The sequence below is a fragment of the Chinchilla lanigera genome, unplaced genomic scaffold, assembly GCF_000276665.1.
Source record: "Chinchilla lanigera isolate Chin_1 unplaced genomic scaffold, ChiLan1.0 scaffold00017, whole genome shotgun sequence".
NCBI lineage: Eukaryota > Metazoa > Chordata > Mammalia > Rodentia > Chinchillidae > Chinchilla > Chinchilla lanigera.
Window position 1 is genome coordinate 16,784,458 of NW_004955418.1, and position 26,281 is coordinate 16,810,738.

The 26,281-nt window shown below is 44.6% G+C and overlaps 1 protein-coding gene across 1 annotated transcript in view; it reads right to left on the reverse strand.

Annotated features, from left to right (window-relative positions):
• Rhobtb3 (Rho-related BTB domain containing 3) overlaps positions 1-26,281 on the reverse strand; it is a gene marked incomplete at its 5' end in the record, with an annotated part of 66,985 nt that overhangs the window by 12,095 nt on the left and 28,609 nt on the right. Inside the window, 4 exon segments of the mRNA XM_013512974.1 lie at positions 749-915; positions 5,273-5,446; positions 16,872-16,992; positions 20,401-20,513. Of these exon segments, the coding sequence (XP_013368428.1) occupies positions 749-915; positions 5,273-5,446; positions 16,872-16,992; positions 20,401-20,513 (575 nt within the window).

Consider the following 26,281-nt stretch of genomic DNA (forward strand, 5'->3'; position numbering starts at 1 on the left):
CAACTCTATCAGCATAGAGGGAGACTGAGCAAAACCACTAAGGTTTTAACAGTAGCCAGGGAAACTCATGGAGCTTCCTTTAACCAAACTTCAGCCTGAAAACAGCATAGCTTTTATTTTACTTTTTCTACTACTGGAAAATGAACCCAGGGCTTTTGCACTGAGCTACATCTCCAGCCATCTGTTGTAGCCACAGGTTGGAACAGATCTCACAAATCTTTTATAGCTGAATGCTCCCTGGAGAAATAGCAAAATCCTTCCAACAGACACAAGGCGTTGTGATGCAGGCAGGAACGCCCTTTTACTATGCTTCACCCTTTGGCCACCAGGTGGCTCTAGTCACAAACACAGCTGGACTATGTTGCCTGTAGCTTATCTACCTAGGCCCAGAGCCTGAGACCTTGTTACAAAACCTGACCCACACCATTTCAGACTATGCCTCTTTTCAGATTCACTGCTTTAATTTTTCAACTGAGAAGATTTCCTGCATGTGTTACTGAAATAAGCAGTGCAAGATTTTTAAAGTTCTAAAAAAGAATATTCTTTTTTAAACTGAATTAATACTCTAGCTAACCGCAAGACCAGAAGTAATTCTAAGACAGGGTCTCCGTAAGCTGCTTTATTGCCCAGGCTGGGCTCAAACTTGCAATCACCTGCCTCTCGCTTCAAAAACAAATTATCAAAGGCACAGTACAAATTTTTATCATTGTTTTTACATCACAAGAGTCAGACCCATCGGGCCGATTACCTTGGCCTTCTTGAGCAGGTCTACGATGTCAAGGTTCATGGAGGCCAGCTCCCTGCTGGGCATGCTCTGCAGCTGCGTAATGATGAACAGCTCGCAGATGTGCTGCAGCCTCGACACCTGGTACATCTCAGCACAGATCAGCAGGCACATGGCCTGGAAAATGCCAGCTGCGGAGTGAGGACACAAGAAAGGGCAGGTGGTAAAACCATGGCTGACATTATTAGAGATTGCTAAGTTAGGCAGGAATATTGTCAGACAGGGCTGGGCCCTCCACAGGCCAATGCAGAGGACTAAAGAACTACTCCCCTATATACTTCCCCTGGGATGAAGAGCAGTGATTGATAGTCTAAGCAGGCATCGATTACCTTGGGGTGGAGCCCAAACCTTCTTAACCCACCTCTTCCAGGACAGCCCTTGTCCGTCCCTTGCTACATTCCTTGTTGCTCCACTTGATCCCCATTTAATCAGTATTACCCTGGCGCCTACACCTGTTGTATAAATACTGGCTGACCGCAGTTTTGTCCCACCTCACACCCACCCTATAATCTGCCACTGGATCAATATTACCCAAGCGACTATACTTGTAATCTTATCCATTGATTATAGTTCTGTTGTAGACAGAAATATTACAGACAGTCAGATAGGGCCAGGCCCTCGAAGGAGCGAGTATGGAAGACAAGACACCTTGGCACTGTGGGAGAGACACGCACTTCTGCTGTGGGCAAAAGATGAAACAGACGAACCCACATAGCTCCCTGGGGATGGACATCAGGGACTGATATTCTAAATAGGTATCCATCACCCTGAAAACGCCAGGAAGAGTCACTAACCCAACCCCCTACAGGAAAGGCCCCTGGCCTGTATTCATGCCCACCTGCTATGTGACTTGCTTCCCCATTTGATCCTGATTTACCTGAGTCAATTTTAGCCTGAGCAATTATACTCGTAATTTTATTGGTTGATCACAGTTTTGTCCCACCTCATGCCCACCTCTCAAGTTCCCATGTTTCCCACCTTGGCCCTGGCTCACCTCGAGATTTTGCTCTATAAAACTAGGAAAGGCAGCTTCCTGGGCAACCCACTTGGGTGCCCTCTGTCTCTCTCAGACGGAAGCTTTCTTCCCCTCAGGAAATATATTCTGCTGTTAACCTCTGTTGTTCCTAAAATTCATTCTTCAATTTTAGAGGACACGAACTCATCCCAGATATCTTTCAGGCTGCCAGTTTCTTTTCCCTGTATCAGTTCCATCCCACCTTAAGCCCGCCTCAGCTCGAGGCTTTGCTCAATACACACCCTTGAGAGGCTGGGTTGGCAGGCAACTCATTTTCCAGCCACCTTCTGTCCCTCTCAGACAGAAGCTGTCTTTTCCTCAATAAATTCTTCCTACTCTTAACCTCCTGTTGTTCCTAGAATTCATTCCTCAATTTTAGAGAACACAAACTCTGCATTTTGGACACCTACCGGGTTGGGAATTTCATTCCCCTATATCAGTATGAATTACACACACACACACACACACACACACACACTGAAAGCCATGCTGGTGGTATTACCCAGTGTAGACTAAACCTTGAGGCAAGCAGCAGCCTGTACCTTGACTTTTTTGAGACAGGGTCTCAGCTACCCTCAAACTCACAGTGATTCTCCTGCTTCAGCCTCCCCTGTGCTGGGATTACAGGCGTGCGCCACCACAAAAGGGTCCATTTAAGCCTTTACCCCCAGAAGAGAATCTTTTTTTTTTTTCTTAAATTCTCCAGAGAAGTGATTCCAGAGCTCGTGGGTAAATCCTTCTGTTACAGCTAAATCCTCACAACTTTTCTTGTTTGGATTTAGTCCCCAGGCTTGCTTTTCTGTTCTGTTTTCATTGTGGTAGAATAAATATAACGTAAAATTTAAAATTTTAATCTTCTTTTCAATATTGGGAATCGAACCTAGGGACACTCTACCACTGAGCTAACCCAGCCTCTTTTCTGTTTTCCTTTGAAACAGGGTCTCGCTAAATTGCCCAGGAGGGACTTATGATCTTCCTGCCTCAGCCTCCCAAAGAGTTGGGATTACAAATTAGCACCACTGTGCCCAACTTCATTTTAATCATTTTTAAGTTTACAGTTCAGTGTCATGAACACCTTCACTCTGCCGAGCGCCCACCATGGCCACCCATCTCTAGAACACTTTTTCACTTTTTCACTTTTTCACTTTGCCAAACTAGAACTCTAGACCAGCGATGACAAACCTTCTGGAGCTTTCCATGACAAACAGCCCATAGTGGCAGGAGAGCCACAGGTTCGCCGTGGAGCCTACAACCACTGGGCAGCTCTCCACTTTCCCCTGCTCTCAGCTCTGGCAACCGCCTACATTTTTCCTTTTTTTTTTTTATACACTTGTGCAGAAGTCTGCTTTTCCATGCAGTTCTTTCTTACACTCCCCCAAATTCCTCACATTCTTTTGCAGCAGTGGGACCAAGAATACTGTATATGGCAAGCAGTTAACATAACAAACGTTCTGTAACTTTCCCAATGCATATATCCCACTGTTGGGCTTAACTCTTTGTTCATTTTTTGGTTTTGTTTCATTTTTTGTTTTGTTGGGGTTGGGGGCTGTCTGTCTTTTTGAGACAGGGTCTTGCAGTGCAGTTCAGGCTGGCCTTGAGCTCACTCTGTAGCCCAGGCTGGCATTGAACTTGCAATGATCTTCCTGCCTCAGCCTCCTGAGGGCTGGGATTACAGGTGTGCGCCACCACTCCTGGCTTCTTTGTTCATTTAGATTAATTTTTTTTTTTTTTGGAGACAGGGACTCACTATGCAGTTCAGGCTCGCCTTGAGCTCACTTTGTAGCCCAACCTGGCCTAAAACTTGCAATGATCTTCCTGCCTCAGCCTCCTGAGGGCTGGGATTACAGGTGTGCGCCACCACTCCTGGCTTCTTTGTTCATTTTGATTAATTTTTTTTTTTTTTGGAGACAGGGACTCACTATGCAGTTCAGGCTCGCCTTGAGCTCACTTTGTAGCCCAACCTGGCCTAAAACTTGCAAAGATCCTCCTGCCTCAGCCTCCCAAGTGCTAGGATTACAGGCGTGAACCACCACACCCAGCCGTTTTGATTGATTTCTCCCATTATAATTTTTACCAACTTTAAAAGTACTTTGTTGTGTATTTATTGCTTTTCTAGGCACTTTTTCCTAATCAACAAGGTAAACCTAAAATAAGCAGGTTTAGTTACTCACATGACATGATGATGATTGAGAAACAAAATTTTCCTATTATTTCAAATCTGCTCCATCTTTTTTTTTTTTTCCTTTGTATCAGGAATCAAACTCAGGACCTTAGGCTTGCCAGGCAGGCACTCGTGCCACTGAGCTATATCCCCAGGCCTCTCGATCTTTTACTTAACATGCAAATTTATGAATACTGAAATAATATACATTTATTTCCATTAAGAACTTAAGCTTTCATTTTTGTTAAATGAAAGAGAAAAAGCTAATCTTTAACACTGACAGTAACATCTGGCTCCAAAATACTCTGGCTAGCTGCAAGACCAGGATTAATGCAGCTTAAAAGGAATATTCTTTTTTAAAACTTCAGAAACCTTTCACTGCTTATTGCAGTAACACATGCAGGAAATCTTGCCAGTTGAAAAATGAAAGCAGTGAATCTGAAAAGAGGCATGGTCTGAAATATGTCTTCTTTTTATGTGTGCTAGGGTGTGGGTCAGGTTTTGTAACAAGGTGTCAGCCTCTGGGCCTAGGTAGATAATCTACATGGGACATACTCCAGCTGTGTTTGTGACCGGAGCCACCTGGCGGCCAAAGGGTGAAGCATAATGAAAGGGCTTTCTTGCCTGCATCACAAGGCCTTGTGCCTGCTGGAAGGATTTTGCTATTTCTCCAGGGAGCATTCAGCTAAAGGAAATGTGCAAGATCTGTTCCCACCTGTGGCTATGACAGATGGCTGGTTCCTGGTCAAAGATAGTCTTCGGTCAGTGAATGTGGAAATAGATCCAAAAGTCTTCCGAAGTCAGTATAATAACAATCAGATTTTACAGGTCAGAAGGAGCCTTTAGAAATCCCATAAACTCTGACCGGAAGGAGACAAGGGTGTATCTGCACATAGAAAGCCCTTAAAAACATCTCAGTCAGAACTGAGACATGAGAGCAGTTATCCAACCCAGTGGAAGCCAGAAGATCCTTGTGCTCCCAGAAGCCGGCTTCTCCAGTCTCTAGAATTAGCCACTGGGAGCCCCAAACACCTCTACTGTTGGGGTGCCCACAGGGGTCACCACATGTGGGTGCCGGACGGGGCATGCGTGTGCACTTACACTAGGGCCGGAGAGCCTCCTAATCATGGCTCTTTACTTGAGCTAACTGAGAACTCACTGTTGTCCCAACACCACCTCCCGCCGGTCAGCACCCGCCACGATGGCAACTCTGATAGGTGTTAGATGCAAACAGATGTTGCAGGAAGCAACTTACCAAAATGAGCATCGACAACAGAAAGAGCTGTGAGGTGTTACACAGAATACTGCTCACCTGGGCAACAGGAGTCTGTGTACAGGTACTCTAAAAAGGACAAGAACGTCTCTTTGGAAACGCCGTAAACGGGAATCAGGACACTCTTTGCTTCCATGTAATTCCCATTAAACATGGCCGCCATCACTTCACAGCGGGCCACCAGGATGGCCCTGTGGGCTGGCACTGTTGTACCTGAAGGTGCAAAAGGGAAACAAAGGCAGGTAAGGTCGACGTGCAGAGTTACTGCGCTGGCAAGTCCCTGGCATGGTACTGCATCAGGCACAGCTCAGCTCACAGGCGAAACTTGGTAAGTTTTGGGTGGTGACCGGCGTCACTCCTGAGACTCCTCGGTTTGAAGGTGAACAATAAAGAGGGTTCAGAAGTTGGCTCTGGATCTAACCATGTGCAGATCGGGCGACCATTTGTTATTTAACGTACATTTCTTGAAGGGCAGAAACACTGAAATAGTATATTTTGGTTTATATTTTCATAATAAAACATCTCTCCTCTCTAATTGTCTTGAAATACCACCACTGCCGCCCGTGTTCCTCCTGAGAAAACAACTTATGACTCCCTCCTGGCCAGAGTGACAGAACGGTCTTGGTCAGGGTGGTTTACACCTAAAATTTCCCCCAAAGCCTCGTGCACTCAGAGGCAGGTCTTTTGAAAGGTGACCAGACTAGGGGCGTAGAGCTGACTTGTCAGGCGGCAGGTCTGCTCAGAAGAGGTGGGTCACGGCGGTGTGACCAGGAAGGGTGCTTCTCCCTTCCCAGCTCCCCCTGATCTCTTTGCTTCCTGGCTGCCCCCATGTGAGCAGCTTTGCTCTGCCCTGGGCCTTCCATCAGGCCAGGCCTTCCTGCCTCGGAGCTGGCCAACCAGGCACCAAGAACATGTGCCAAAATAAACCTTCCTCACTTCAAGGTGTGGGTATCACGTATTGTGCCCCGAGAATGAGAAGTGACTAAAACGCCATGCTTCCCTGTAACAGAAATAGGAAGCTGTGAGGAGTAAGCCACCAGCAGTCCACACCTCACAGGAGGAGCAGCAAGAGAACTCTTGTGGCGCTGAGGAGAGCCTTTCACATCTTAGAAAAGAGTGGAAGGAGAGAGAGGACCTCGGTCCCTGCTGTTTCCCCACACACTGCGGCCCGAGAAAATTCACTCTCTTCCACATGAAAACTGCTCTCTTCCAGGAGGGCCAGGCCTCTGAATCTCTGAGGTTCCTAACCCCACACCCCACACTGAAGCTCTCTAAACTGAACTGACTCTCTTGGGAAAGCTAAGCTCTCCAGCTACCGTACTATGGCACAATAAAGTGCCAGACAGGGACACCGGGCCTGGGCCTCACGAGGTGAGGAAGCAGTTCCTCCCTAAGCAGCCACACTGCCGGCCATACTTCCGGTCAGCCTGGATCCGTGCCAGGTCACGATGGAGCACCCGCTGCACAGACTATCGGGCTTGGAGTCAAAGATACAAAGACAAGGAAAGCAAAGCTACTCGGGCTTGGGAAAGGATGCACCAGCAGGGGCGTGACAAGGCTGTCCCCTCCCGGAAAGCGACTCAGTGAACCAAAGCCCTCCTCTCTGCCCACAAATTGGCCTCCATGTCCCTAAAATCTCAAACGTATTGGCTATGCAGACTCCCCTAAAATATTCACAATTACTGTGCTCTCTGTCTCTTTCAAACCCAAGCAGGGCTCAGTGGCACGGCGCCTGCCTGGCAGGCACAAGATCCTGAGTTCAATTCCTGGTACCAAAAAACCGAAAACAAATCAAACCCCAGCAAAACCTCTCTTGGTTCAGGGAAGAAGAGCTCCACTTAAGCCCAGCGGCTCACACTAAAGCCAATGGTCCTTCAAGACCCCGAAGCAACCCTGACGTGGGCAGCTGTGCCCAGTGGCTGGCTCTGGGATGTGCAGAGCCACATGGCCCAAAAGGCCAGAAAGCAGCTTCGAGGAGCAGCCACCCTGCCCAGCAGAGGTCACCTAGCAGCGAGCATCCCCCTCCTCTGCCCTCCCTCCAGGCCTCCGTGTAACACTGGCCACCCACCAAGGGGATCAGCCCCATAATGACAGCACGCAGAAAGTACCTGTAGACAGCAGTTAATAAGGTTTTAAAATATTCAAGATAAATGGGGCATTATTTAAAAAAAGAAAAAGAAAAAAAAAAAAAAACGAAAAGCAAAGCTTAAACATACTAGATGATCCATTGTGTCCGTTAAGACTTTTGACTCAAACTACCAAGTAGATAGTAGGTGGGGGTGGAATTTGATAAGCAGACCTTGACGTTTGAACAGATACTTCTGTTGGTGATATTACAACAGTGTTACAAACCAGCAACAAAACACTCACTACCCTGAGGCATTGTTAAGATCATGTTAAGCAGAGAACTTCGTCTGGAAAACCTTTATACTTCCTGTTAGGAAGACAGCAACTTCCGTTACTTAGCTCTTTACTACTTTAGAGTTATAAATTGTTGTGCTGTGAAATGTAATACAAAAGCCCCAGTATGGTTACACTTTTTAACATTGCAAATAAAAACAGTTGCTGAAAGAATGTAAGCCAGTGTTTTGGTGCAAACTAGCAACAGGATACTTAGTGGGGAAAAACACCAGTTTTCTAGTTAAAACATAAATATGTACCATGAAATTGTTAAGGCCAAACTATTTTTTCTTTGTAGTATTCATGTGATGTTTTAAGAACATTTTCTGAGAAAAAGAACATTAGGAGTGAAACAAAAGTTAAAAGCCCAAGTTTTATAGTCACTTTACATAGATTCACGTATTAAAATGTGTGCATTTGTCATGTCTTCATATACATTTCAGGTTTCAAAGGTGAAGTTTTTAGAATTATGTTTGATTTCATGCTGAAAAAAGGATATGTATCTGGGTACAGCGTAGACGGTCTGAGTTCCCTCAAACTGATTCAGAAAGGCGGCAAGAGCTAAAGGGAGTGACGCCCTTGAGAGAGATTTAGAACATACACCGAGTAAGGAAACAGGAAAAGAACTTCTTAAAAGATCTTTTCATGTGACACAGATTCAAAGACAGGAAACTCCTATCTTTCTATATCATGCCTAAGCATTTACTAAGACTTACTTTAGTCATGAACTGCTACAGTAACTTAAAAAAAAGAACAAATCCAAACAGATTGCAGGTGGCAGTGAAAATCTCCGTATCTGAAGGCTATTACAGGGACAGTTTCCCGCAATAGGGTTTTACATTCCAGTCAGCTCCAGCTGGTTGTCTGTGACCACCTGGAACCTTCAACAGGAAGAAGTCCAGGAATCCGATGGTGTCGACTGCCCCCACAGGACAGGGGCACAGGTGCAGGTCAGGCGCCGCTAGTCCTCTGCACGCGCCATCTCCAGCCTTGTCCCCAGGGACCCGGCAGAAAAGAGGATCCCCATTTTATAGGTGAGGAACACATGCTCCCCATTAAATGGGAAATTTCTGCTACAGCGTCAAGGTTACTCATCAACTTCCACGCACACCTATTATCCCCTTGGTATTTTTGGTCACTTGTAAAGGATTAGAAAGTGACGCAGCCAAGTCTCCAGAGACAATAAGTGTGCACCCAAACAAAGGTCCCAGCTGGTCTTTCCAGCCTCACCAACGCCTACCAGTGCATCAGCTCTGCTCCAAGTTTCCCCAGAGCCCCTGTTCTCCTCGGCATTTCTTCTAGCCTTGTGCGAAGGTGAGTGGTATTTACGTTCAAAACCAGAGTGAAGCTGGGCATGGTGGCGCACGCCTGTAATCCCAGCGGTTGGGAAGCTGAGGCAGGAGGATCACTGCCAGTTCAAGGCCAGCCTGGGCTACAAAGTGAGCTCAAGGCCAGCCTGAACTGCATATCAAGACCCTATCTCCAAAAAAAGAGAAAAAGACCAAAAAAAAACCAAAACCAGAGTGAAGAGGTTACACCATTCCATGGGACTTCAGATTTACTATTATTGCATGAAGGGAAAAAACTGCATTTAAATAAGTATTTAATTTTAAAATTATCTTTCTTGTTACCTCTCATAAATTTATATGAAGGATTCCAAAGTTACACTCAACTGTGAATTATTTCACAAATATGAGTCTTTCAGAATATGTATTTTTCACTAATCTATATTTTAGGAAAACTGTATCCTGAAAAATTTAAAAGTTTAAGACTTCATTGTAACTTTACAAAACTGTATAAGATTTGAGATGGGTTATTATCCAGGCATTACTCAGAGGATCTGAGGTTTTTTTGTTTTTTTTTTTGTCTTTTTGAGACAGGGTCTCACTAGGCAGTTCAGGCTGGCCTTAAACTCATTTTGTAGCCCAGGCTGGTCTCAAACTAACAAGGATCTTCCTGTCTCAGCCTCCCAAGTGCTGGGATTACAGGTGTGCACCACCACACCCAGCCCCCTCTCCGTTCTTGATGTAAGACATTTTAATTAAGACATTAAACAGTTTTTCATAGTGACATTAAAATGCGGCTCCTGGGCTGGGGATATAGCTCAGCAGCACAACTGCTTGCCTGGCAAGTGCGAGGTCCTGAGTTCAACTCCCGGTACCAAAAAAATAAAAAATAAAAAAAAAATGTGGCTCCTATTAATAATTTAACTATAGCTAGAAGCCATAGGCCCAAATGTGGTCACACTGAGAGGCATCAGTATGACGTCAACAGTTAATCTTCAGCACCTCTCTAAGTGACATAAATCAGATACACACATTTAAATACCTTATTGTTTCTCTGGTGTGAGAAACTGAAAGTGTAAATAAAGACCAAAACGCATGACAGATATTGAGTAATAGGAAGAGAATGTTCAAATGAGAAAGAGAACATGGGAGTGGGGGAAGGAAAGAAGGGACAAGGAGAAAAGAGAATAGAAAGGAAAAATGGAAACAAAGCTTCTGTAAATAAGGAGAGGAAGAGGGGCTGAAGGGAGCGGAGGGGAACGGGAAGAAAGCGGGAAGATATACCATGTCCAGGTTCAAAATGCCCCACGATGAATGTTATCGTTGTGTGTATCTGAAATGCACTAATACAAGTAAGTTAAAAGAAAAAATCTTCAGTACCCAGTATAAACTGTCCGATGATGACAAGGAAATAAAACAGGGTTCCTGGGAGAACACACGCTGACATTTTAAAAGGGAGCAACAGCTATGACTAAACCATTGCAAAATCAATCGAACTGTTCCAGCTGCGCTAGCCGGACCTCTTAAGCGCTTTCTTTGCTGTGCATGTTGGAGTTGGGTGCAGATCTCTGCTCCGCCATCACTGGTCAACAAGGGCTGTAAGTGACAATCCCGAAATATCAGGCCAGTGCTGGAATACCACACCCAAACACAGCACTGTTCAGTACTGTACGTTACACACATGATCCCTATGGAATGCTGCTAGAATCAGGACAACTACTATATTATACATGCTATATTAACAATAACTGCAGGCTGGTTGTGGCGGCCCATGCCTAGAATCCCAGCACTCGGGAGGCTGAGGCAGGAGGGTCATTTAGAGTTCGAGGCCAGCATGGGCTACAAAGTGAGGTCAAGGTCAACCTGAACTGCATAGAGAGACCCTGTCTCAAAAAAAAAAAAAAAAAAAAGTATACAAGGTGCTGCCCTTCACCTTCCACGTCAAGATCTGCGAGGGTGCAGCACAGCAGCTCCACTCCACGGGGATGGTGCCCGGGCCCAGTGGGGCAATGCCGGCGACCTGCTGCTTGCCAGGAGGCCCGACATGCACACGCTGCTGGAGATCACCGAGGAGTCGCACGCCATGCTGGTGGTCAGAGACTGAGCCCTGCCTGCTGCCCCCGGCCGGCTTGCTCTGTAGCATGTGTCTAAACACCTCCCCCGGGAGGCTGAGGCCGAGAATTTCTGAGTTCCAGCACAGCCTGGGCTACACAGTGACTTAGTGAGGCCCCGTCACAAAACACCAAATAAAAGGGCTGGGGATGGAGCACAGTGGGAAGGCTCTGGGTTCAATCCCCCATGCAACACCAAAAAATAGGAAAAGGAAGAAAAAGGCAGCCCCTGTGTGGGCGCTTCTCGGGTGGAATGGGGAAGGGAGTGGTCCTGGTCCTAGCTGTCCCCTTGGCCTCCTTCCTGTCCCCAGGACCAAGGGTCTCTGGAGCCCCAGGCCCAGGCAGGGGCGGAGGTCCCAGAAGGTGGGGATGCGGTCGAGGGGGTAGGGGACACTGCACATGCGCTGGCACGGGTGGCAGGGGGAGAGGACAGAAGTGAGGGGCTCCGGAAGGAGCCCAGCCTTCAAGGTTCTCAGCACAGCGAGTGTTTCAGAGGGCGGGGAGGACTGTGAAAAAGGGGCGACCTAGGAGGGAGAGGGGCCTGCCTCAGCCTCAGCTGGGGGAATCCCAGCCCAGAACCCAGAGCCTAGAGGGACAGTGGGGAGGGAGGGAGAGGAGCAGGACCGAGGAGGTGCAGGGCCCAGGCTCAGGTGAGGAGATGGAGGGGCCCAACCCAGATCTGACCCTGACCTTGATCCAGATCAATCCAGATCTGACCCTGACCTTGACCTGACCCGGACCTTCCCAGCTGGAGTGGGGAGAGGGCACGCATTCCTGCCTGGGGAGACTTTCCGGAAGCTTGGGGGCGGGGCACTATCTGTGGCCCACAGACCACTCGCTCAGCCCCTGGTCCCAGTCCCCGCCCAGCTGCAAAGGCCTGTGGGAGGCAGGACCCCCAGGGAGACCCAGGGCCTCCTGCCCCTCCCCCGCCCTGCTCTTTGAGGGTCACAGCTGACTGCTGGGGGGAGGAGAGCACAGGGGAATCGAAAAAAAATAATAAGAAGAATTTTAAAAATAATGGAACAACTGGCATAAAAATTTCTCAATACCAAAAGGTTGAAGAGATCAGAACAGATTTGGCTTTTAATTTGTATAATCTAGACTTTTGATTGTAGATTAGAATATTATAAAACACATTAAATTTCAAGCAAAGTGGGGAGAGGAGAGAATGGGAAAGGGAAGGCGATCAAAACTGATCAGGACATAGCACGTATGTACCAACTCCCCCAAATGGACGCAAGTATTCTGGATTGCAAACATATACCAATAAACCCCACAAAAAGGAAAACAATGAAGATATAAGCGTACTTAATGCTAAGAAAGTATTAAAATAGCACTCTCATACACTGCCAGTAGGGATGTAAAATGGTGTTTTGGGAGACATACAATCTAATAGCAAATACTGAATCTTACAGATGTTTATATCCTTTGATTAACAATCTAACCGAGGAAGTACTCCTGATATCAGAGTGAAATATTTACACTGAATCTTCCAATGCAACGTTATTTGTAATACTGCAAATTTAAGATACACCTCAATTTATAAAAAAAGATATAATCACATGACATTTGAAATGTTAAGTTTTTAATACTATGCAAAATGATTATGACGCAAGTTTAAAACTAAAGGATATTCAATTAGAAAAACAGCATTTCTTACCTAGTCCCCTCCACTTTTTGTTTGTTTTGTTTTTTGGTACTAGGATTGAATCCACCTCCTTTACACTGGACTACACCCCCAGCCCCATTTGGTTGCTTGTTCATTTGTTCATTTGTTTAAATTTTGAGACAGTGTCTCACTAAGTTGCCCAAGCTGGACCTAAACTGTGATTCTCCTATCTCAGTCTCCCAGAGTGCTGGGATTACAGAACACACCAGCTCCCAGCTGCTCTTTTTTTTCCAGTCCCTTTTAAGTAGAGGAAAATTAGCAAATATGCCAAAACTCAACTACTGGATATCACTGGAGAACAGAATTACAAGATTTTTTTGCACTTTATATATCATCTTAACTATCCTACGGTAAGTGCTTACAGCGTTTTTCCTAATCATTACCATGCCCATTTCATTTTCTAAATATAACTACTGCTCATCATATGTCTATATCCTTGCTGACCCTTTTTTTACATTTATGACCAAAACAGACACATTTTCTATAAATGAGCTCATTATGTGGACAGTGTTCTATAGCAATCATCTATGCGTTTCATAATCAGAATGGAATGATAAACTCAGGGACATGAAGCAGGCAAGCGGTTTCTCTAAGTCCTCTGCTCCTCCCTCATGTCTGAATCATGTTCATTCCTCCGGTTTTCTACTTCTCACTGCACCGCTGGGGGAAGGTAAGCCAGCTGCCAATGTGCCCACACTTCATTCCATACAGCAGGATGATGGACACATATTTACCCTTGAAAAGGAGTAAGATTCACTCAACTTCCAAATCAGAATTTCTCCATAGTACCCTCATTACTACCTGTAGGTGCTAAGAGAACAAAAGGATGGCCACTAGCGAGTCACACAACTCCACCACTAAAAAGGGTCTTTCAGACCTGTGTGCTTCACCGTCTTTGCATCGTAAATGAGACAATGGGAAAGACCAGACCAGACCGGGCAAGTGACCTGCCCAATGACCCACATTTGAGATGCAAAGCCAATGTGGGCTGGGCATGGTGGGTACCTCTGTAATTCCAGCACTCAGGAGGCTGAGGCAGGAGGAATCCTGGAGTCCTGAGTCCAGCCTGGACTATATAGCAAGACCCTGTCTCAGAAAATGAAGCAAAACAAAAAAAAGCCAAAGTGGGAGCTGGGACTCCTGATCCCAGGCTCAGGATCCCAATGCTCCTCCACCTTCCCACCTGGCCTCCCCTGCAGCTGACAGCAGAGAAACTGCAGCCAGATCCACCTCCATCCATCCCTACCCCTCTGCTCTCAACTTGGATTTTGCGTGGGGAAGGCTACAAAAAGCCCCACAGCAGCCACTGCACATTCTCAAGACAGGGAACCTGCTAATCCTTCCTGACTCGGCCTTCCTGACCCTGTGGGGTGTGCACGGATGCCAGCAAAATGTCAGGAGGTGAAATAACAGAAGAAAGCAGAACTCTGAGAAGTGGTGCTCTCCCTTCTCTTAACAGAACAGGTAACATGCGCTGTGCATTCATTCCTGTTGAAAACCACTTCAGCAGGCTACACTGACAACGCTTGGTGTCAATGCATCCTATGCCAACTATAAGCAGGTACTGCTGTCTGCTATGCACATTTAGCAGCTATGTTAGAGCACAAGAAAGAAAAGGTGGGCATGGGAGTCACTCCCAAATCCATGAATCTACAACGGGGCCACAAATTGACATTAATTTGCTTGGGAGGCTGCTCTCAAACTATGCTCCACAACTAACATCCCCTGGCAGGTACAAGCCTGCTGCTCTAGTGGGCCCGTTGCTAGGCAGAGCCTTCTCAAAGAGCATTTATGCTTCAGATTCTGACTCCCAATTCCAGGACCATTCATCTCATTACCAAAAGTTACTTATTAAAGGTAGTCACTATTGTGGGGACCATAGCGGACACAATGATGTAACAACAGATCCTCCCTCAGTGGAATTGTTGTATTTTCTCCGAAACTGGAGCTATCGCTTTCTTTCATAATTTTCACACACACACAAACACACACACACACTGCACATGACTGAGTTACTCACTGGGAAATAAACCCAAGATACTAAATGACTGCGGGGTTTGAAAACATCAAAACCCTCAATCAAGCAGACCTAGGTGACAAAAACAAAAAAAGACCACAGCATCTGAGGGGTGGAACTGGATTGTGACTGAAGACATAAATACCTCTTCGACTGTACTATGACTGATGATATCAAATGCTGTGGAGTGGTAAGAGGAGGCTTTCACCTGGGCTCGGGAGGACAGCAGAGCCTCTCCCGGAGAGCCACAGCTGGGCGGATCTGATGGACTCCGCCACCTTCGCCGAAGGGGAAAGCACGGCTCCTGCTCCTCTGCCAGGCAAAAGAGCCGGGACGCTGCTCTCGTACATTCCCCACAAGGCTTTCGGGTCACTACTTCCTTTCGCAGTATCAAAAGACTGCCCTGAACTGTCATCTAGGCCCTGTAATGGTTTATCACTACCCTGTCCTCAGCTCTTGGGAGTCTACTCGAGAGTCCAGTTAACCCCAAAACATGGCAGCTGCAGGACTGATGGCCCGCCCCAGGAAGTCACGTGGACTGAAGACTGGCCCACCCCTTCCGCAGGAAGTCACCAGGAAAAGAGTACTCTGCCATCTTCAGGGGCACCAGTCACTTCTTTCAGAAGATAGACACGGTTACTTCAACTTTCTAAAATGGAACTTTTTTAAAGATTCATTTTGGAAAGATAGAAATACTTATTTTATTTATGAATCATATTTCTTCTCAACAATGAGTGTAGTCTTTTCTGTTGGAATGCGAAGCATTGTTAGGTGACTGCTACAAAATTGTATCTCCTTTATTTCTTCTATATGGACAGACCATACCAAGTACTTTTTGTAATCACTTTCAGCAGCAGGGATTTTTTCCCCGAGAAGCTAATGAGGAAATTCTGTAATCACCAGGGCCTTTCTCGCTGACAAGACTTACTCCACCTATAATGAATAATTTATGGAAGCTGGCTTTAGATCTACATTTTGGAGTTTTATTTTTGCATCTAATAAATCAAGGTGTAATTGCATTATGAGTTGAGTCAGAGTCAGTTTTAGGTTTCTCTAACATGATGAGAGGGTTACAGAAAGTGTAATTTCTTTTTAGCTTTTTTCCTCTCCATTTTTTAAAATATATATTTCAAGGTCACTCATACTGTCCCATCTTGAGTGTCCTAGGGTCACACTGCATAAGGTGCTGACAGTAGCTCTGGAAGGTACTTTGGAAAGTTCCCAATTCACTGTTTGTCTTGGAAAGTGACCAAAGGTAAAAGTAAAATGAACCTTTCTGGGGAAAAACATTTAAAAGTAAATGACTATGTTACCTGCTGTACATTTCTACCATAAAACTAGAATTATATCTTCTTTCTAACAGTCTCTCTAAAATTCTACTTAATTTTATTGCAACTATTCTGTCTTTCATGCATAAGTAAAGGTATCTCAGAACTCTTTTTTTTTTTTTTTTTTTTTTTTGGTACTGGGAATTGAACTTGTGACTTTGCGCTTGCTCATCAGGCGCTTGAGCTGCTGAGCTATATTCCCAGCCCTTAGAACTCATTTTTAAGATTACGCTTTCAGTGTACTAAAGTGACAGAATTATCTATGTGAGTAATCAATAATGGCCATTGCCACAGCTCATCTTTACTAAAATTAGCAGTACTTTCCCACGGAGATAAATGCAGCTTTCAGTTGCTCTGGTGATAACAATTCTGAGTGCTCACTGTGAGAAATAAATGTAGCAATATCTGTGGGCACCTGGTGTAGGCCAGGCATGACCCTCAACTCAGTTTCTTTCACTCAAATAAAGAGCGATGAACAAAATAAGCCAGTGGTAAAAGAATTTTAAAGGAGCTATTTTCAGACAAATAAAAAACTAGAATCTTCACAAAATACACAAAAATATATATGACAGATCACCCCATCCCTTGCTGATCCCCCCAAATTAACGAAGTATACAGTAAGGGAAGGGTGGAAATACTGGGAAAAATGTAAATAACTTGTTATAATAAAATGTTACATTTCTCTGGATTTTGCTGAAATTGGGGTGCTGTGAATCTGTCTTGCATTAGGCAGCCATCCTTCCTTCACCCTAGGTAAGCCTGAAACAGAAAGTGAGGAAAACAACAAGTAAAAATGCGTAAGGAAATTAGCGAAAGTTGACCCATACCTTGTATTTCGAAGACAACATCAGCAAGCATTGGTTTATTTAGGAAAAACTTGAGGGATGTGTTATAAAACCACAGAGGTTTTCTGGCTTGGTAAGTTTTGCAATTCCTTAGGCAATTAATCTATAAGAAAAAAACACAGACACAAGGGGAAATTGTTCATTGCAGGGGCTGGTGTGAAAATCTGGAAAACTGTAAATCTTTGAAGAAATAATGATCCTACCCAATGGCGAATGTGATGGGAGCTTTCGAGGGATCTAACCCTCTGGTCCCACAGCTGCCACGGTCAGTCTTTGCCCCCTAACGTTTGTGGTGGCATGGGAACTGACCAAGCGAAAACTCAGCTGTGCAGCTGATGAGCTGGAAACAAGTCCAAACTCATGAATACAAATACATGCTTATGTGCCTTCTGATTCCTTTGTGGGTGGGGACTGGGACTGAAACCAGGGCTTTTGCACTGAGCTACCTTCCCTAGCCCATTTTATTTTCTATTTTGAGACAGGATCTCCCTAAGTTGCCAAGTTATGTGCACTTGAACTTGCGATCTTCCTGCCTCAGCCTCTCAGAGTGCTAGGACTGTGTATGCCACCTTGCCAGGCTATCCTATCTGATTTTTTCATTAAAAAAGAGCACAGGTGGAAAAAGTAATATGCAATTAAGAAGAATACATTATCCCCTTATTGCACATGTCCTTCTACTGCCAAGGAGCTCACCATTTTCTCCTAAAGGAGTGAACACAAACAAAATGCCTGAGTGTGACAGTAAGTCGGCTCTTCTCCATCTCAACTGCCGATTTTATCATTCCAAGTATGCTTTCTACCCACAGGAGAGACACTGACACCTACAGAAAGCCGCCCAGGTCTCTGCAAACACCTCTATCTTCCTATCTCGTCCCTCCTGCTTGCTCCACCTGGCAGCCTCCAGGGACACGGCCTCTGTCCCGCTCGGGCTGAGCTGCTCTGCTTATGCTGCCTGTGGTCCCTCTCTAGACATCCCTCAGTCCAACTCTAGGAGCTGAGGGCAGCCTTTCTTTTCCCTCCCTCCATCCATTTCTTTTCCCGCCCTCCATCCATTTCTTTTCCCGTCCTCCATCCATTTCTTTTCTTATTTACTGACCCTGATTTATTTACAACGAGTAAGAGAAAAAAGCCTGGACAACACTGAAGAAGTCGTAAGTCATTGTGAGCAGTATCTGGGTCCACCAGGACTGTACCCTTCTATGGGAATATGTAACCCCTCGTTCTGGAATCATTATTTTATTCATTCCTAATGGCTCCACCCATTTTCCTGGCTGAATCTCAGAACCTCAGGCCTGGTCAGAACTCTGATCCTCTGCCTGCCCAGGTAGGAAGATCAGAAAGCCTGATCCCTAAGAAATAATCAGACGTGGAACTTTAGCAATAAGAATGAATGCCATCTGCTCCCCACTCTCAATTAATCTACTATGGTGTGAATTTTTAAATCTCTGTAGGGAAAGGATGACTCTATTCTTCTGCTCAAGAGAGAAAAAAACCACTCCAGAATGCTATCGGTGAGCAAGACACAGAGGCACACCAGGACCATCCGAATGCTGGTCCCACAAAGTCCGTGCTCGGAGCCTACACACAGTATGTCACAACACACACTAGAGAACTGTGGGACAGCACACGAGGGACTGTCGCCTGTGTAGGAGAGTCACGGCTAAGACACACCACAGAACTGGAGAGCTACCAGGGGCTTTAGGAGCTATCTGGCTCCTCCCTGTTCCACAGAAAGCCCCTACTCACTCACAGCCACAGAGGAAACCTGTGGCAGACTCACAAAGTAAATCCACACTTCCCGAGTTCCCACTCAGCGCTACTTTCTGTGACATGCTCAGCCAAGGGGATAGGACAGAAGCCCAGGAAAGCCCAGAAGCGGAGTGGAAGAACTCTTCCCTCCTCCTGTGCAAAAGAGGGATACTCAGTTCAGTGTCATGAAATCATGTGGCCCCAGACTTCCCCAAGGGGAATCCACTTCCTTCTCAGTACTCAAAAGAATACGCACAGAATCAGACCCAAGGGAAGGCACAGCTTTACAACTAAAGCAAAACTCCTGCCCTTTCCATTCATATAAATGTTATGAGTGGGTATATTGTGAATCTTATGTAGATGTATATTTATATACATATATTTATGAATATATATGGTGTATAGAGATGTAAATAGTGATGAGAGACTATGAACCTATATAAACAGATTGCTGTGTCTTTTCTACTGTAAATTTGAGAAAAATAGAGAAGGGCAGAAATTTGGTGAGAACACAGGTGTACAGGACATGCATGGCTGATAAATGAGTTAACCAGACTGTTAACTGTTTTGACAAACAGCATGGAGGTATATGCGCATAGTTTTGCAAAAGGATTATTGAGTTGAACTGGCCAGCAAGGGAGTACTGTCCTGCTAGACATCTGGAAGACTAGACAGCTTTGTATGCCTACTTCAACGAGTTACTGAAGCAAAAGAAAGAGCTTATCCCTTAATTCCATGTTACTTTGTTTGAAAAAGTTAAGACTAGTTGGGAATTTTCATTAAATTTACATTTAGTACAATTTGTATTTTTAAACTATTAACTAGAAAATGTAACTTAGTCTCTATAATAAAGTCATCTGTATAAAACAAATTGAAAGAATTACCTTTCCTGTAAATTTAATGTAAACTCATATTCTCACATTGTATACCACTTATCTTTTTATTACAGTCAATGTGTTTATCACACAATCCGAAATAAGAACATACTGGCTAAACTGTGCAATACCATTGTCTTAAAATGTAACAAATCTACTTTTAAAGACTCCACAGACTCTACAATCCTAAACTGGAGTTCTAATGTGCACACTTTATGGCTATATAAAAGGTATAATCTTGATCTTAGCTTATAATTTTGAATTTATACTTGAGAGAATACTTAACTGTCCACTTGGTTAAATATATTTCTCAGAATTCTTGCCCTATTCCTGACACCTATTTGGACTTAAATTCTGAGAATGAGAAAGCATCCCCTCCCAGCAGTGTAACTACAGTTGGAAAAGTCGAACAGCCCTTCATTCCTGACATGGACCTTGTATTCCAGAACTCCGTCAGGATGTTCCAGAAGATGGAGTTCACAAACAAGCATTTTAAAGACATGACTCACACATCTTTTAATTCTTACATGAATTAAAATCTAAGTGAGATAGCCAGGCATGGTGGCTCATACCTGTAATCCCAGCACTCGGGAGGCTGAGGCAGGGGGATCCTTGTGAGTTCGAGACGAGCCTGGGCTACAAAGTGAGCTCAAGGCCAGCCTGAACTACACAGCGAGACCCTGTCTCAAAAAGAGAAAAAAAAAAGAAAAAAGAAAAAAGAAAAATCTAAGTGAGAAATAACATGTGTTTCTATTTAAAATATTTAAATGGGAAAATATAATCAGAGAAAAACATTTATATGTATGTATTCTTTAACTCTTCTAGTAACTAAATGTACTCATCACTGTATATCAGCTATAACTCCGGAGTCAAACAAATTAATTTACCTTTCCTGGTGTCTTTAAGATACACTTAACTTTCTCAATGACATTAGAAACATCTCCAGAATCTTTCAACTTCTTCCTGATATCTTCTTCCAGTTCTTCCCACTGAAAAGCACCTGTAACAAATTAGCACGTTAGACTTTGCTGCCACAGCAGAGAATAAGAAAAATAACCTCTTATTAGACCTCACTGTCCCCTTTTCCGGGTCCACTATCTTTACCAAATACATGTCCACTTGACTTTACCAAATACATGTCCTAATAATTAGTCAAACTGTGACATTTCTCCCCCTGCCTGCGCCGCCCCTCTGTGACAGTTGCCTGTCTTTCCCAACTTTGAACTCCACTGAGTAAAGGAGCAGTGACGCGCGTTGGGTAGAGGGCTATGCAGCCGGAGCAGAACAGCTCCAGAAGCTCTTGTGCATGGGTAGGTCAGAACAGGATGCAGATTGACAACTGCAAAGCCAGCCTCAGGAAGGCAGCAAGACCATTTCCTGCTGTGCTACAGGACCGGGCCACCCACACAAAACCACCTCACCCAGTCCCGCTCACCCTTTCCTTCACCCCAGCCCTTTTCAAACCACCCCTTCCTAGGCTCCCTTCAATTTACTTCCCACTCTATCAACCCCTTTTCCTCTGTGCCTTATCAAACTCCTACTACACGGTCAGGGAAACACCACCTCCTCAGTGCCCTCAGTTGGCCTACAACACCCGCCCAACCCGCCTCCCTGCTCCCTAAACAACCCCCCCCCCAAGATCTATCCTATTACTTGATGCTGGTAAGTTTCAAAACCAAGATTCTCATTCTGATGCTCCAAGAGATTGCCCTTATTCCTGCCAAGACTTACAGAAAATCCTCACTCCTTAAAGTATAATTCTACAAGTGTAGTGTGGGGGCACAGTTAGGAGACCCAGATTCCACTCCACCCCTGCCATTAAACTGGCATGAGTTTAACAGCGCACATTACCTCTCTGGGTAATTTCAGGTCCTTCTCTACCTAGTCCCAATCCATTTCTTCTGATGTTCCCTGCCTGCATCCAGCGCTTTACAGATTCCTGCATGGATACTGAGGAGCGGGGAGGCCGTGAAATGCACACACATTAAACCAATGAGGTCGGCAACTGCAGCCAGCCTCTATTAGCAGAAGCAAACCAGACCGGAAGGATCAGACTACTAATCCAGAGGCTTTGGGGGCTCCTTGCAGCTGAGCCCTGCAGCGCTTGCCTTCCTGTGCCTCCAGCGTGTCCTGGGGAGACAGGGCCCTGACGTGCAGCATTTGCCACTCCCGTGGTGTCAAGACTCCCGTCACAAACACCGGGATGTTTTTACGCAGTGGAGATTACAGCACACTACAGAATAATTCCAAGAGCGGAGAATGCGATGCAAAGTGAACAAGGAAGCTCATTGCCACACATTCATCTACTCCGGCAGCATTTCAATATGGGCTATGAAATGCTAAGGGCCATCTGTGACAGGAAGAGCTCAAAGCTACATTCTTGAGGCGCTTACAAATATTTTAATTCCTAACTATCTGAGGTCACATGACTCAGGAATCTGTAAGCACAAGACTGTATCAAGTATTGTAGGAATGTTAACAACTGTATCCACAGAAGGATTACTCCCAGAAAAGCAGGAAACTGCAGGTCTCACTTTCCCAGTAATCCTTCTCCTGGAAGCACTAGACCTTAAATACTTACACATTACACAGTGTCTCTCACTTATCCAATAGAAAATTCACATATACAAGACGGACGTACCCAGATGGTAACTATTCACTCAAAACTTTGATCAGGAAAACACACTGAAGTGTAAAATATTAACCAGACTATTAAGCAGGTCCCTCTTCACTAGAGGGCTAAATATCCAAAGTGATGCAATATATACAAAATTTCAACCCCCTAAAGATAATAAGAAAGTATGTCACTTAAAAAGAATTAAGATGCTCTGTGTTATTTAGCTCTTTTTTAGAAGAGGGGAGGGGAAAATGGCAGGAGATAGGTTTATTGTGATGTTTTAGCTCCTGTTTGCTCATGACAAACATTTCCTGGCTATGCCAGGCCATAGAATTCTACCGCCCTGCGGCCAGCCCAGCCAGCGTGACCAACTGATCTTCTGTAGCGCAAGCCACTGTGCTTCTGCAAGGAAAGCAGAGGTAGCAAAGTATCTCAGCACTGCGTTTTGTTTGAAGGTTTTCTAATGTTCCAGAGGAAAAAAGTACTGGAGTCTCTAAGAATGTAGATTTAAGTTTCTTGTTCGATTTGGTTAAAAAAAAAAATTTTTTTTTTAAAACAGTAACTTCCACAAACGAGGACTAGAGGGAGAAAATAAAACCTCCTAATGTTTGGACATTTTCTTTTAATAGCGATTTTTTTTTTTTTTTGGTTTGCCTCTGCTAGGAAATTTTATGCATTTTTCAAGTTTTTTCTTTACTGTGCAAACACAACTTTAATATCATTTTAAGCAGAATTTCATACAACTTTGGCTGGAGTCAGAGGTCATCTTCTGTGAATAATTAAAGAACAGTACCAAGGTACCTCAGAGCCAATTATTTTCCCTTCTCCTCGGTCAGCACCAGGGTCTCCTGCAGCCCTAGGTCAGGCCATGCATCTGTCACACCCATACCTTCTGCCTTGGCTGTGACAGGTGAGGCCAGAGCAGAAATGCGAAGGCTCAGCGTTGGGGAAGAGGGAGCTCTGGGTGCAGAGTAGCTTGGAAGCTCTCCGCACACCCTCCACACCCGTCTCCCTCCCTGCTTCCTAATCCCGATCTCCTGGCTCAGTTGGTTTCTCCCCACTGGCTAAGCATCCACCGTCCCCCACTTTGGCAGGGGACCCAACAGAACCCCAGCTATGAGCAGACCAGCACAAGTCGGCCTTGTGGCTCACCCCACATTGACTGTGCCCTAAGAGCTAACAGAGTTCCTCTCCTCTCCTCGGCCTCCAAGTCGAATTCCAAGCCCTAACCCGCAGGCTGTGGCGGATCCCCACTTCCTCCCAGAGGATCAATCACCAAACTGTGAGGTCATTTAAAACACAGACTCGCAGGTTCCAGCCCAGGCCTCCTACAGAATCCGAGTCTGCACATGAACAAGATCAGCAGGTGCCCTGTAGCAACTAAAGGTCTGAATGCACTGCCGTGGGCTACGATAAGGGGCGAGGGCCACACCACTCCCCACCCCAGGGCGGCCTTCCCGTGGTTGGCGGCCTGATGACGGGGCCTCCCGACTGGACTCCAGTCTCGCCCGCTCTTTCTGAAGTCCAGCAGCGGCTGGGCGTGTAGCTCAGTGGACAGCATCTGCCCAGCACATGTGAGAGGCTGGGTTCCAGCCCCACCCCCGGGGTGGGGGATCCCCTAGCTCGGCTTCCTGGGACAGCGGGAATGGCTCCCACAGGCCTTGCCTGCCTCCCCCACAAACCGTCAGTGCTGCCTTCTCCGCTCCAGCGCCAGGAAACAACCTATGCTCTTCACAAGAAAGCACTTCCCACGTCCTACATCTTCATCAAGCAACGTTCAGAGGTGTACTAATCTCCTTCTGAGAGTAGCAGCCAGAATTTGTCACAGATAACTGACTCTGGGCAATAGGTCTGGGGTACAAGAACTTCCTCCCTCCCTCCCCTTTTCCGCATCTACATGCATTCATTTTCCAATTTAAAAATTCGCTCATGAAGAGAAAGTTAGGCAGGTTCAGTCACGGTAGCACTTTACTGTTATCCTATTAAAGAAGCTGGACCGGCCCTCGGAGGGCTCCTGCACCTTTGAAAGGACTGAACGGATACTGTGGGAAACTTGGCTGAATAATTCACAGAACTTCAGCCAGGTGTGGTGGGGCACGCCTGCAATCCCAGCACTCGGGAGGCTGAGGCAGGAGGATAGTTGCAAATTCAAGGCCAGCCTGGGCTACAAAGCGAGCTCAAGGTCAGTCTGAACTGCATAGCAAGACCCTGTCTCAAAAAGACAAAATAATACAACAATAATAATAATAATAATTCATAGAACTTCAGCAGCAAATTGAAAAGTCAAATGCATCCTTCAGTTCCCTATATATGTCATTCAAATCATTTTTTTCTTTTAACCTGCAAACATTTTAGTTTCTCAATATCAATGTTAAATTCTGAACTGTAAGAGTCTAAGTTTAAACATTAAAATCTGTAGCACTAAATGAAGTCCTCAACCAGTCTGCTTGATTCCTAGGATGGTCCTCAGCTACTAGAACCTGCTCTGTAACACAACTGAAAATCACGCGAACCTAGCCTTACTGGAGGCATACGCTGGATGTGAGCTTATTTATGTGTTTTCCAACTGAATATTCACAGACCTACCACCACATTCCCATTATATATAGATAAAGATATAGATATATTTCCATGTATATACACATATATTTTTACCCATATAAATCTGCATGCTACAATTCTACTTTTTAAAACCATAATTCATATTTTAACTCATACAATTATGTAACCACAACCCAAATGAAAAAGTTAAATATGTAACAGAATTTGTTGCGAGTTTAACTTTAAAGAAAATTTTGCAACTATATGAAAAAGTTAATAATCTTATTTTTAACATTAACCATTCAAATGAAAACTATCAGCCAGGCATGGTGGTACATGCTTGTAATCCCAGCACTCAGCAGCCTGACGCAGGAGGATGGCTGTGAGTTCAAGACCAGCCTGGGTTACAAAGTGAGTTCAGGGCCAGCCTGAACTGCATAGCAAGACCCTGTCTCAAAAAGATGGGGAAAAAATAAATAAATAAAATAAAAGCTATCCAAATACGTTATTCCAAGTGAAAAAAGAAAATTGAGAGGAAGTTTTCAGAAAACTTATACTTAGATGATTACCTCCCAAAATTATTTTCTATCCATTTTTTTCCATTCTTATATGGGACACTTAGATGTGTGACCATTGATTCATTTGCTAAAATGACTCTGATGAAATTTCTATTAGTTAGAATATAATTAAGTTTTAAAAGGACAAGAAGAAAAAATAATCAGCAAACAGAAAGTTACAAAGATAAGGACAAATAGGGAAAAAAAAGTCTAAGACAGTTATAGCCATATTTGGCCAGATCTTAACTAAATGTACTGACCTCCAGTTTCCAACTGAATGAAATTTCCTCCAAAATTAAGCATCAAACTAGAGAATGAATGGGTAGATTTTAGGGTATAGATGCTTGCCTTCATATGCACTTGCAAAATTTTCTTTAATGTTAAACAGACAATGAGCTCTATTTCATATTTTGGATTTTTAAAAAATAAAATATGAATATACCTGCTTAGTAGGAGATTATTGTTTCTACAAATAGTTTTAAAACCAAAGTACAGGAAGTGTAAGAGGAGATGCTCAACATCACAGTCATTATGGAACTGCAAATCAAAACTACAGTGAGATTATCATCTAAGATCCAGTATGGTGGCAACTACAAAAATCAGAAAATCACAACTGTGGACGAAGATATAAACACAGTGGAACCCTGAGCACGGAATGTAATAGGAATGCACAATAGGAAAGCTACCATGGAAAAGAGTATGGAAGTTCCTTACAAAATTAAAAATTTGGGACTGGGGATATAGCTCAGTGGCACAGCCCCTGCCTGGTAAGCACAGGATCATGAGTTTGACACTGGTACCAAAAAAAAAAAGAAATTAAAAATTCAGTTACCATATGACCTACAAATTCTTCTGCATACACACAAAGAAGAATTGAAAGCAAAGTCCCAAAAGAAATACATCTATAAGCATGCTAATGCCATAGCAGAATTATCCACAATAGTTTAAACACTGGGAAAAAAATAAAAAATAAGCACTGCAAGCAATCCCAGATGTCCATAGGGGATGAATGGATAATACGGTAGTACATACACAGTGGGAGTTTTTTCTTTT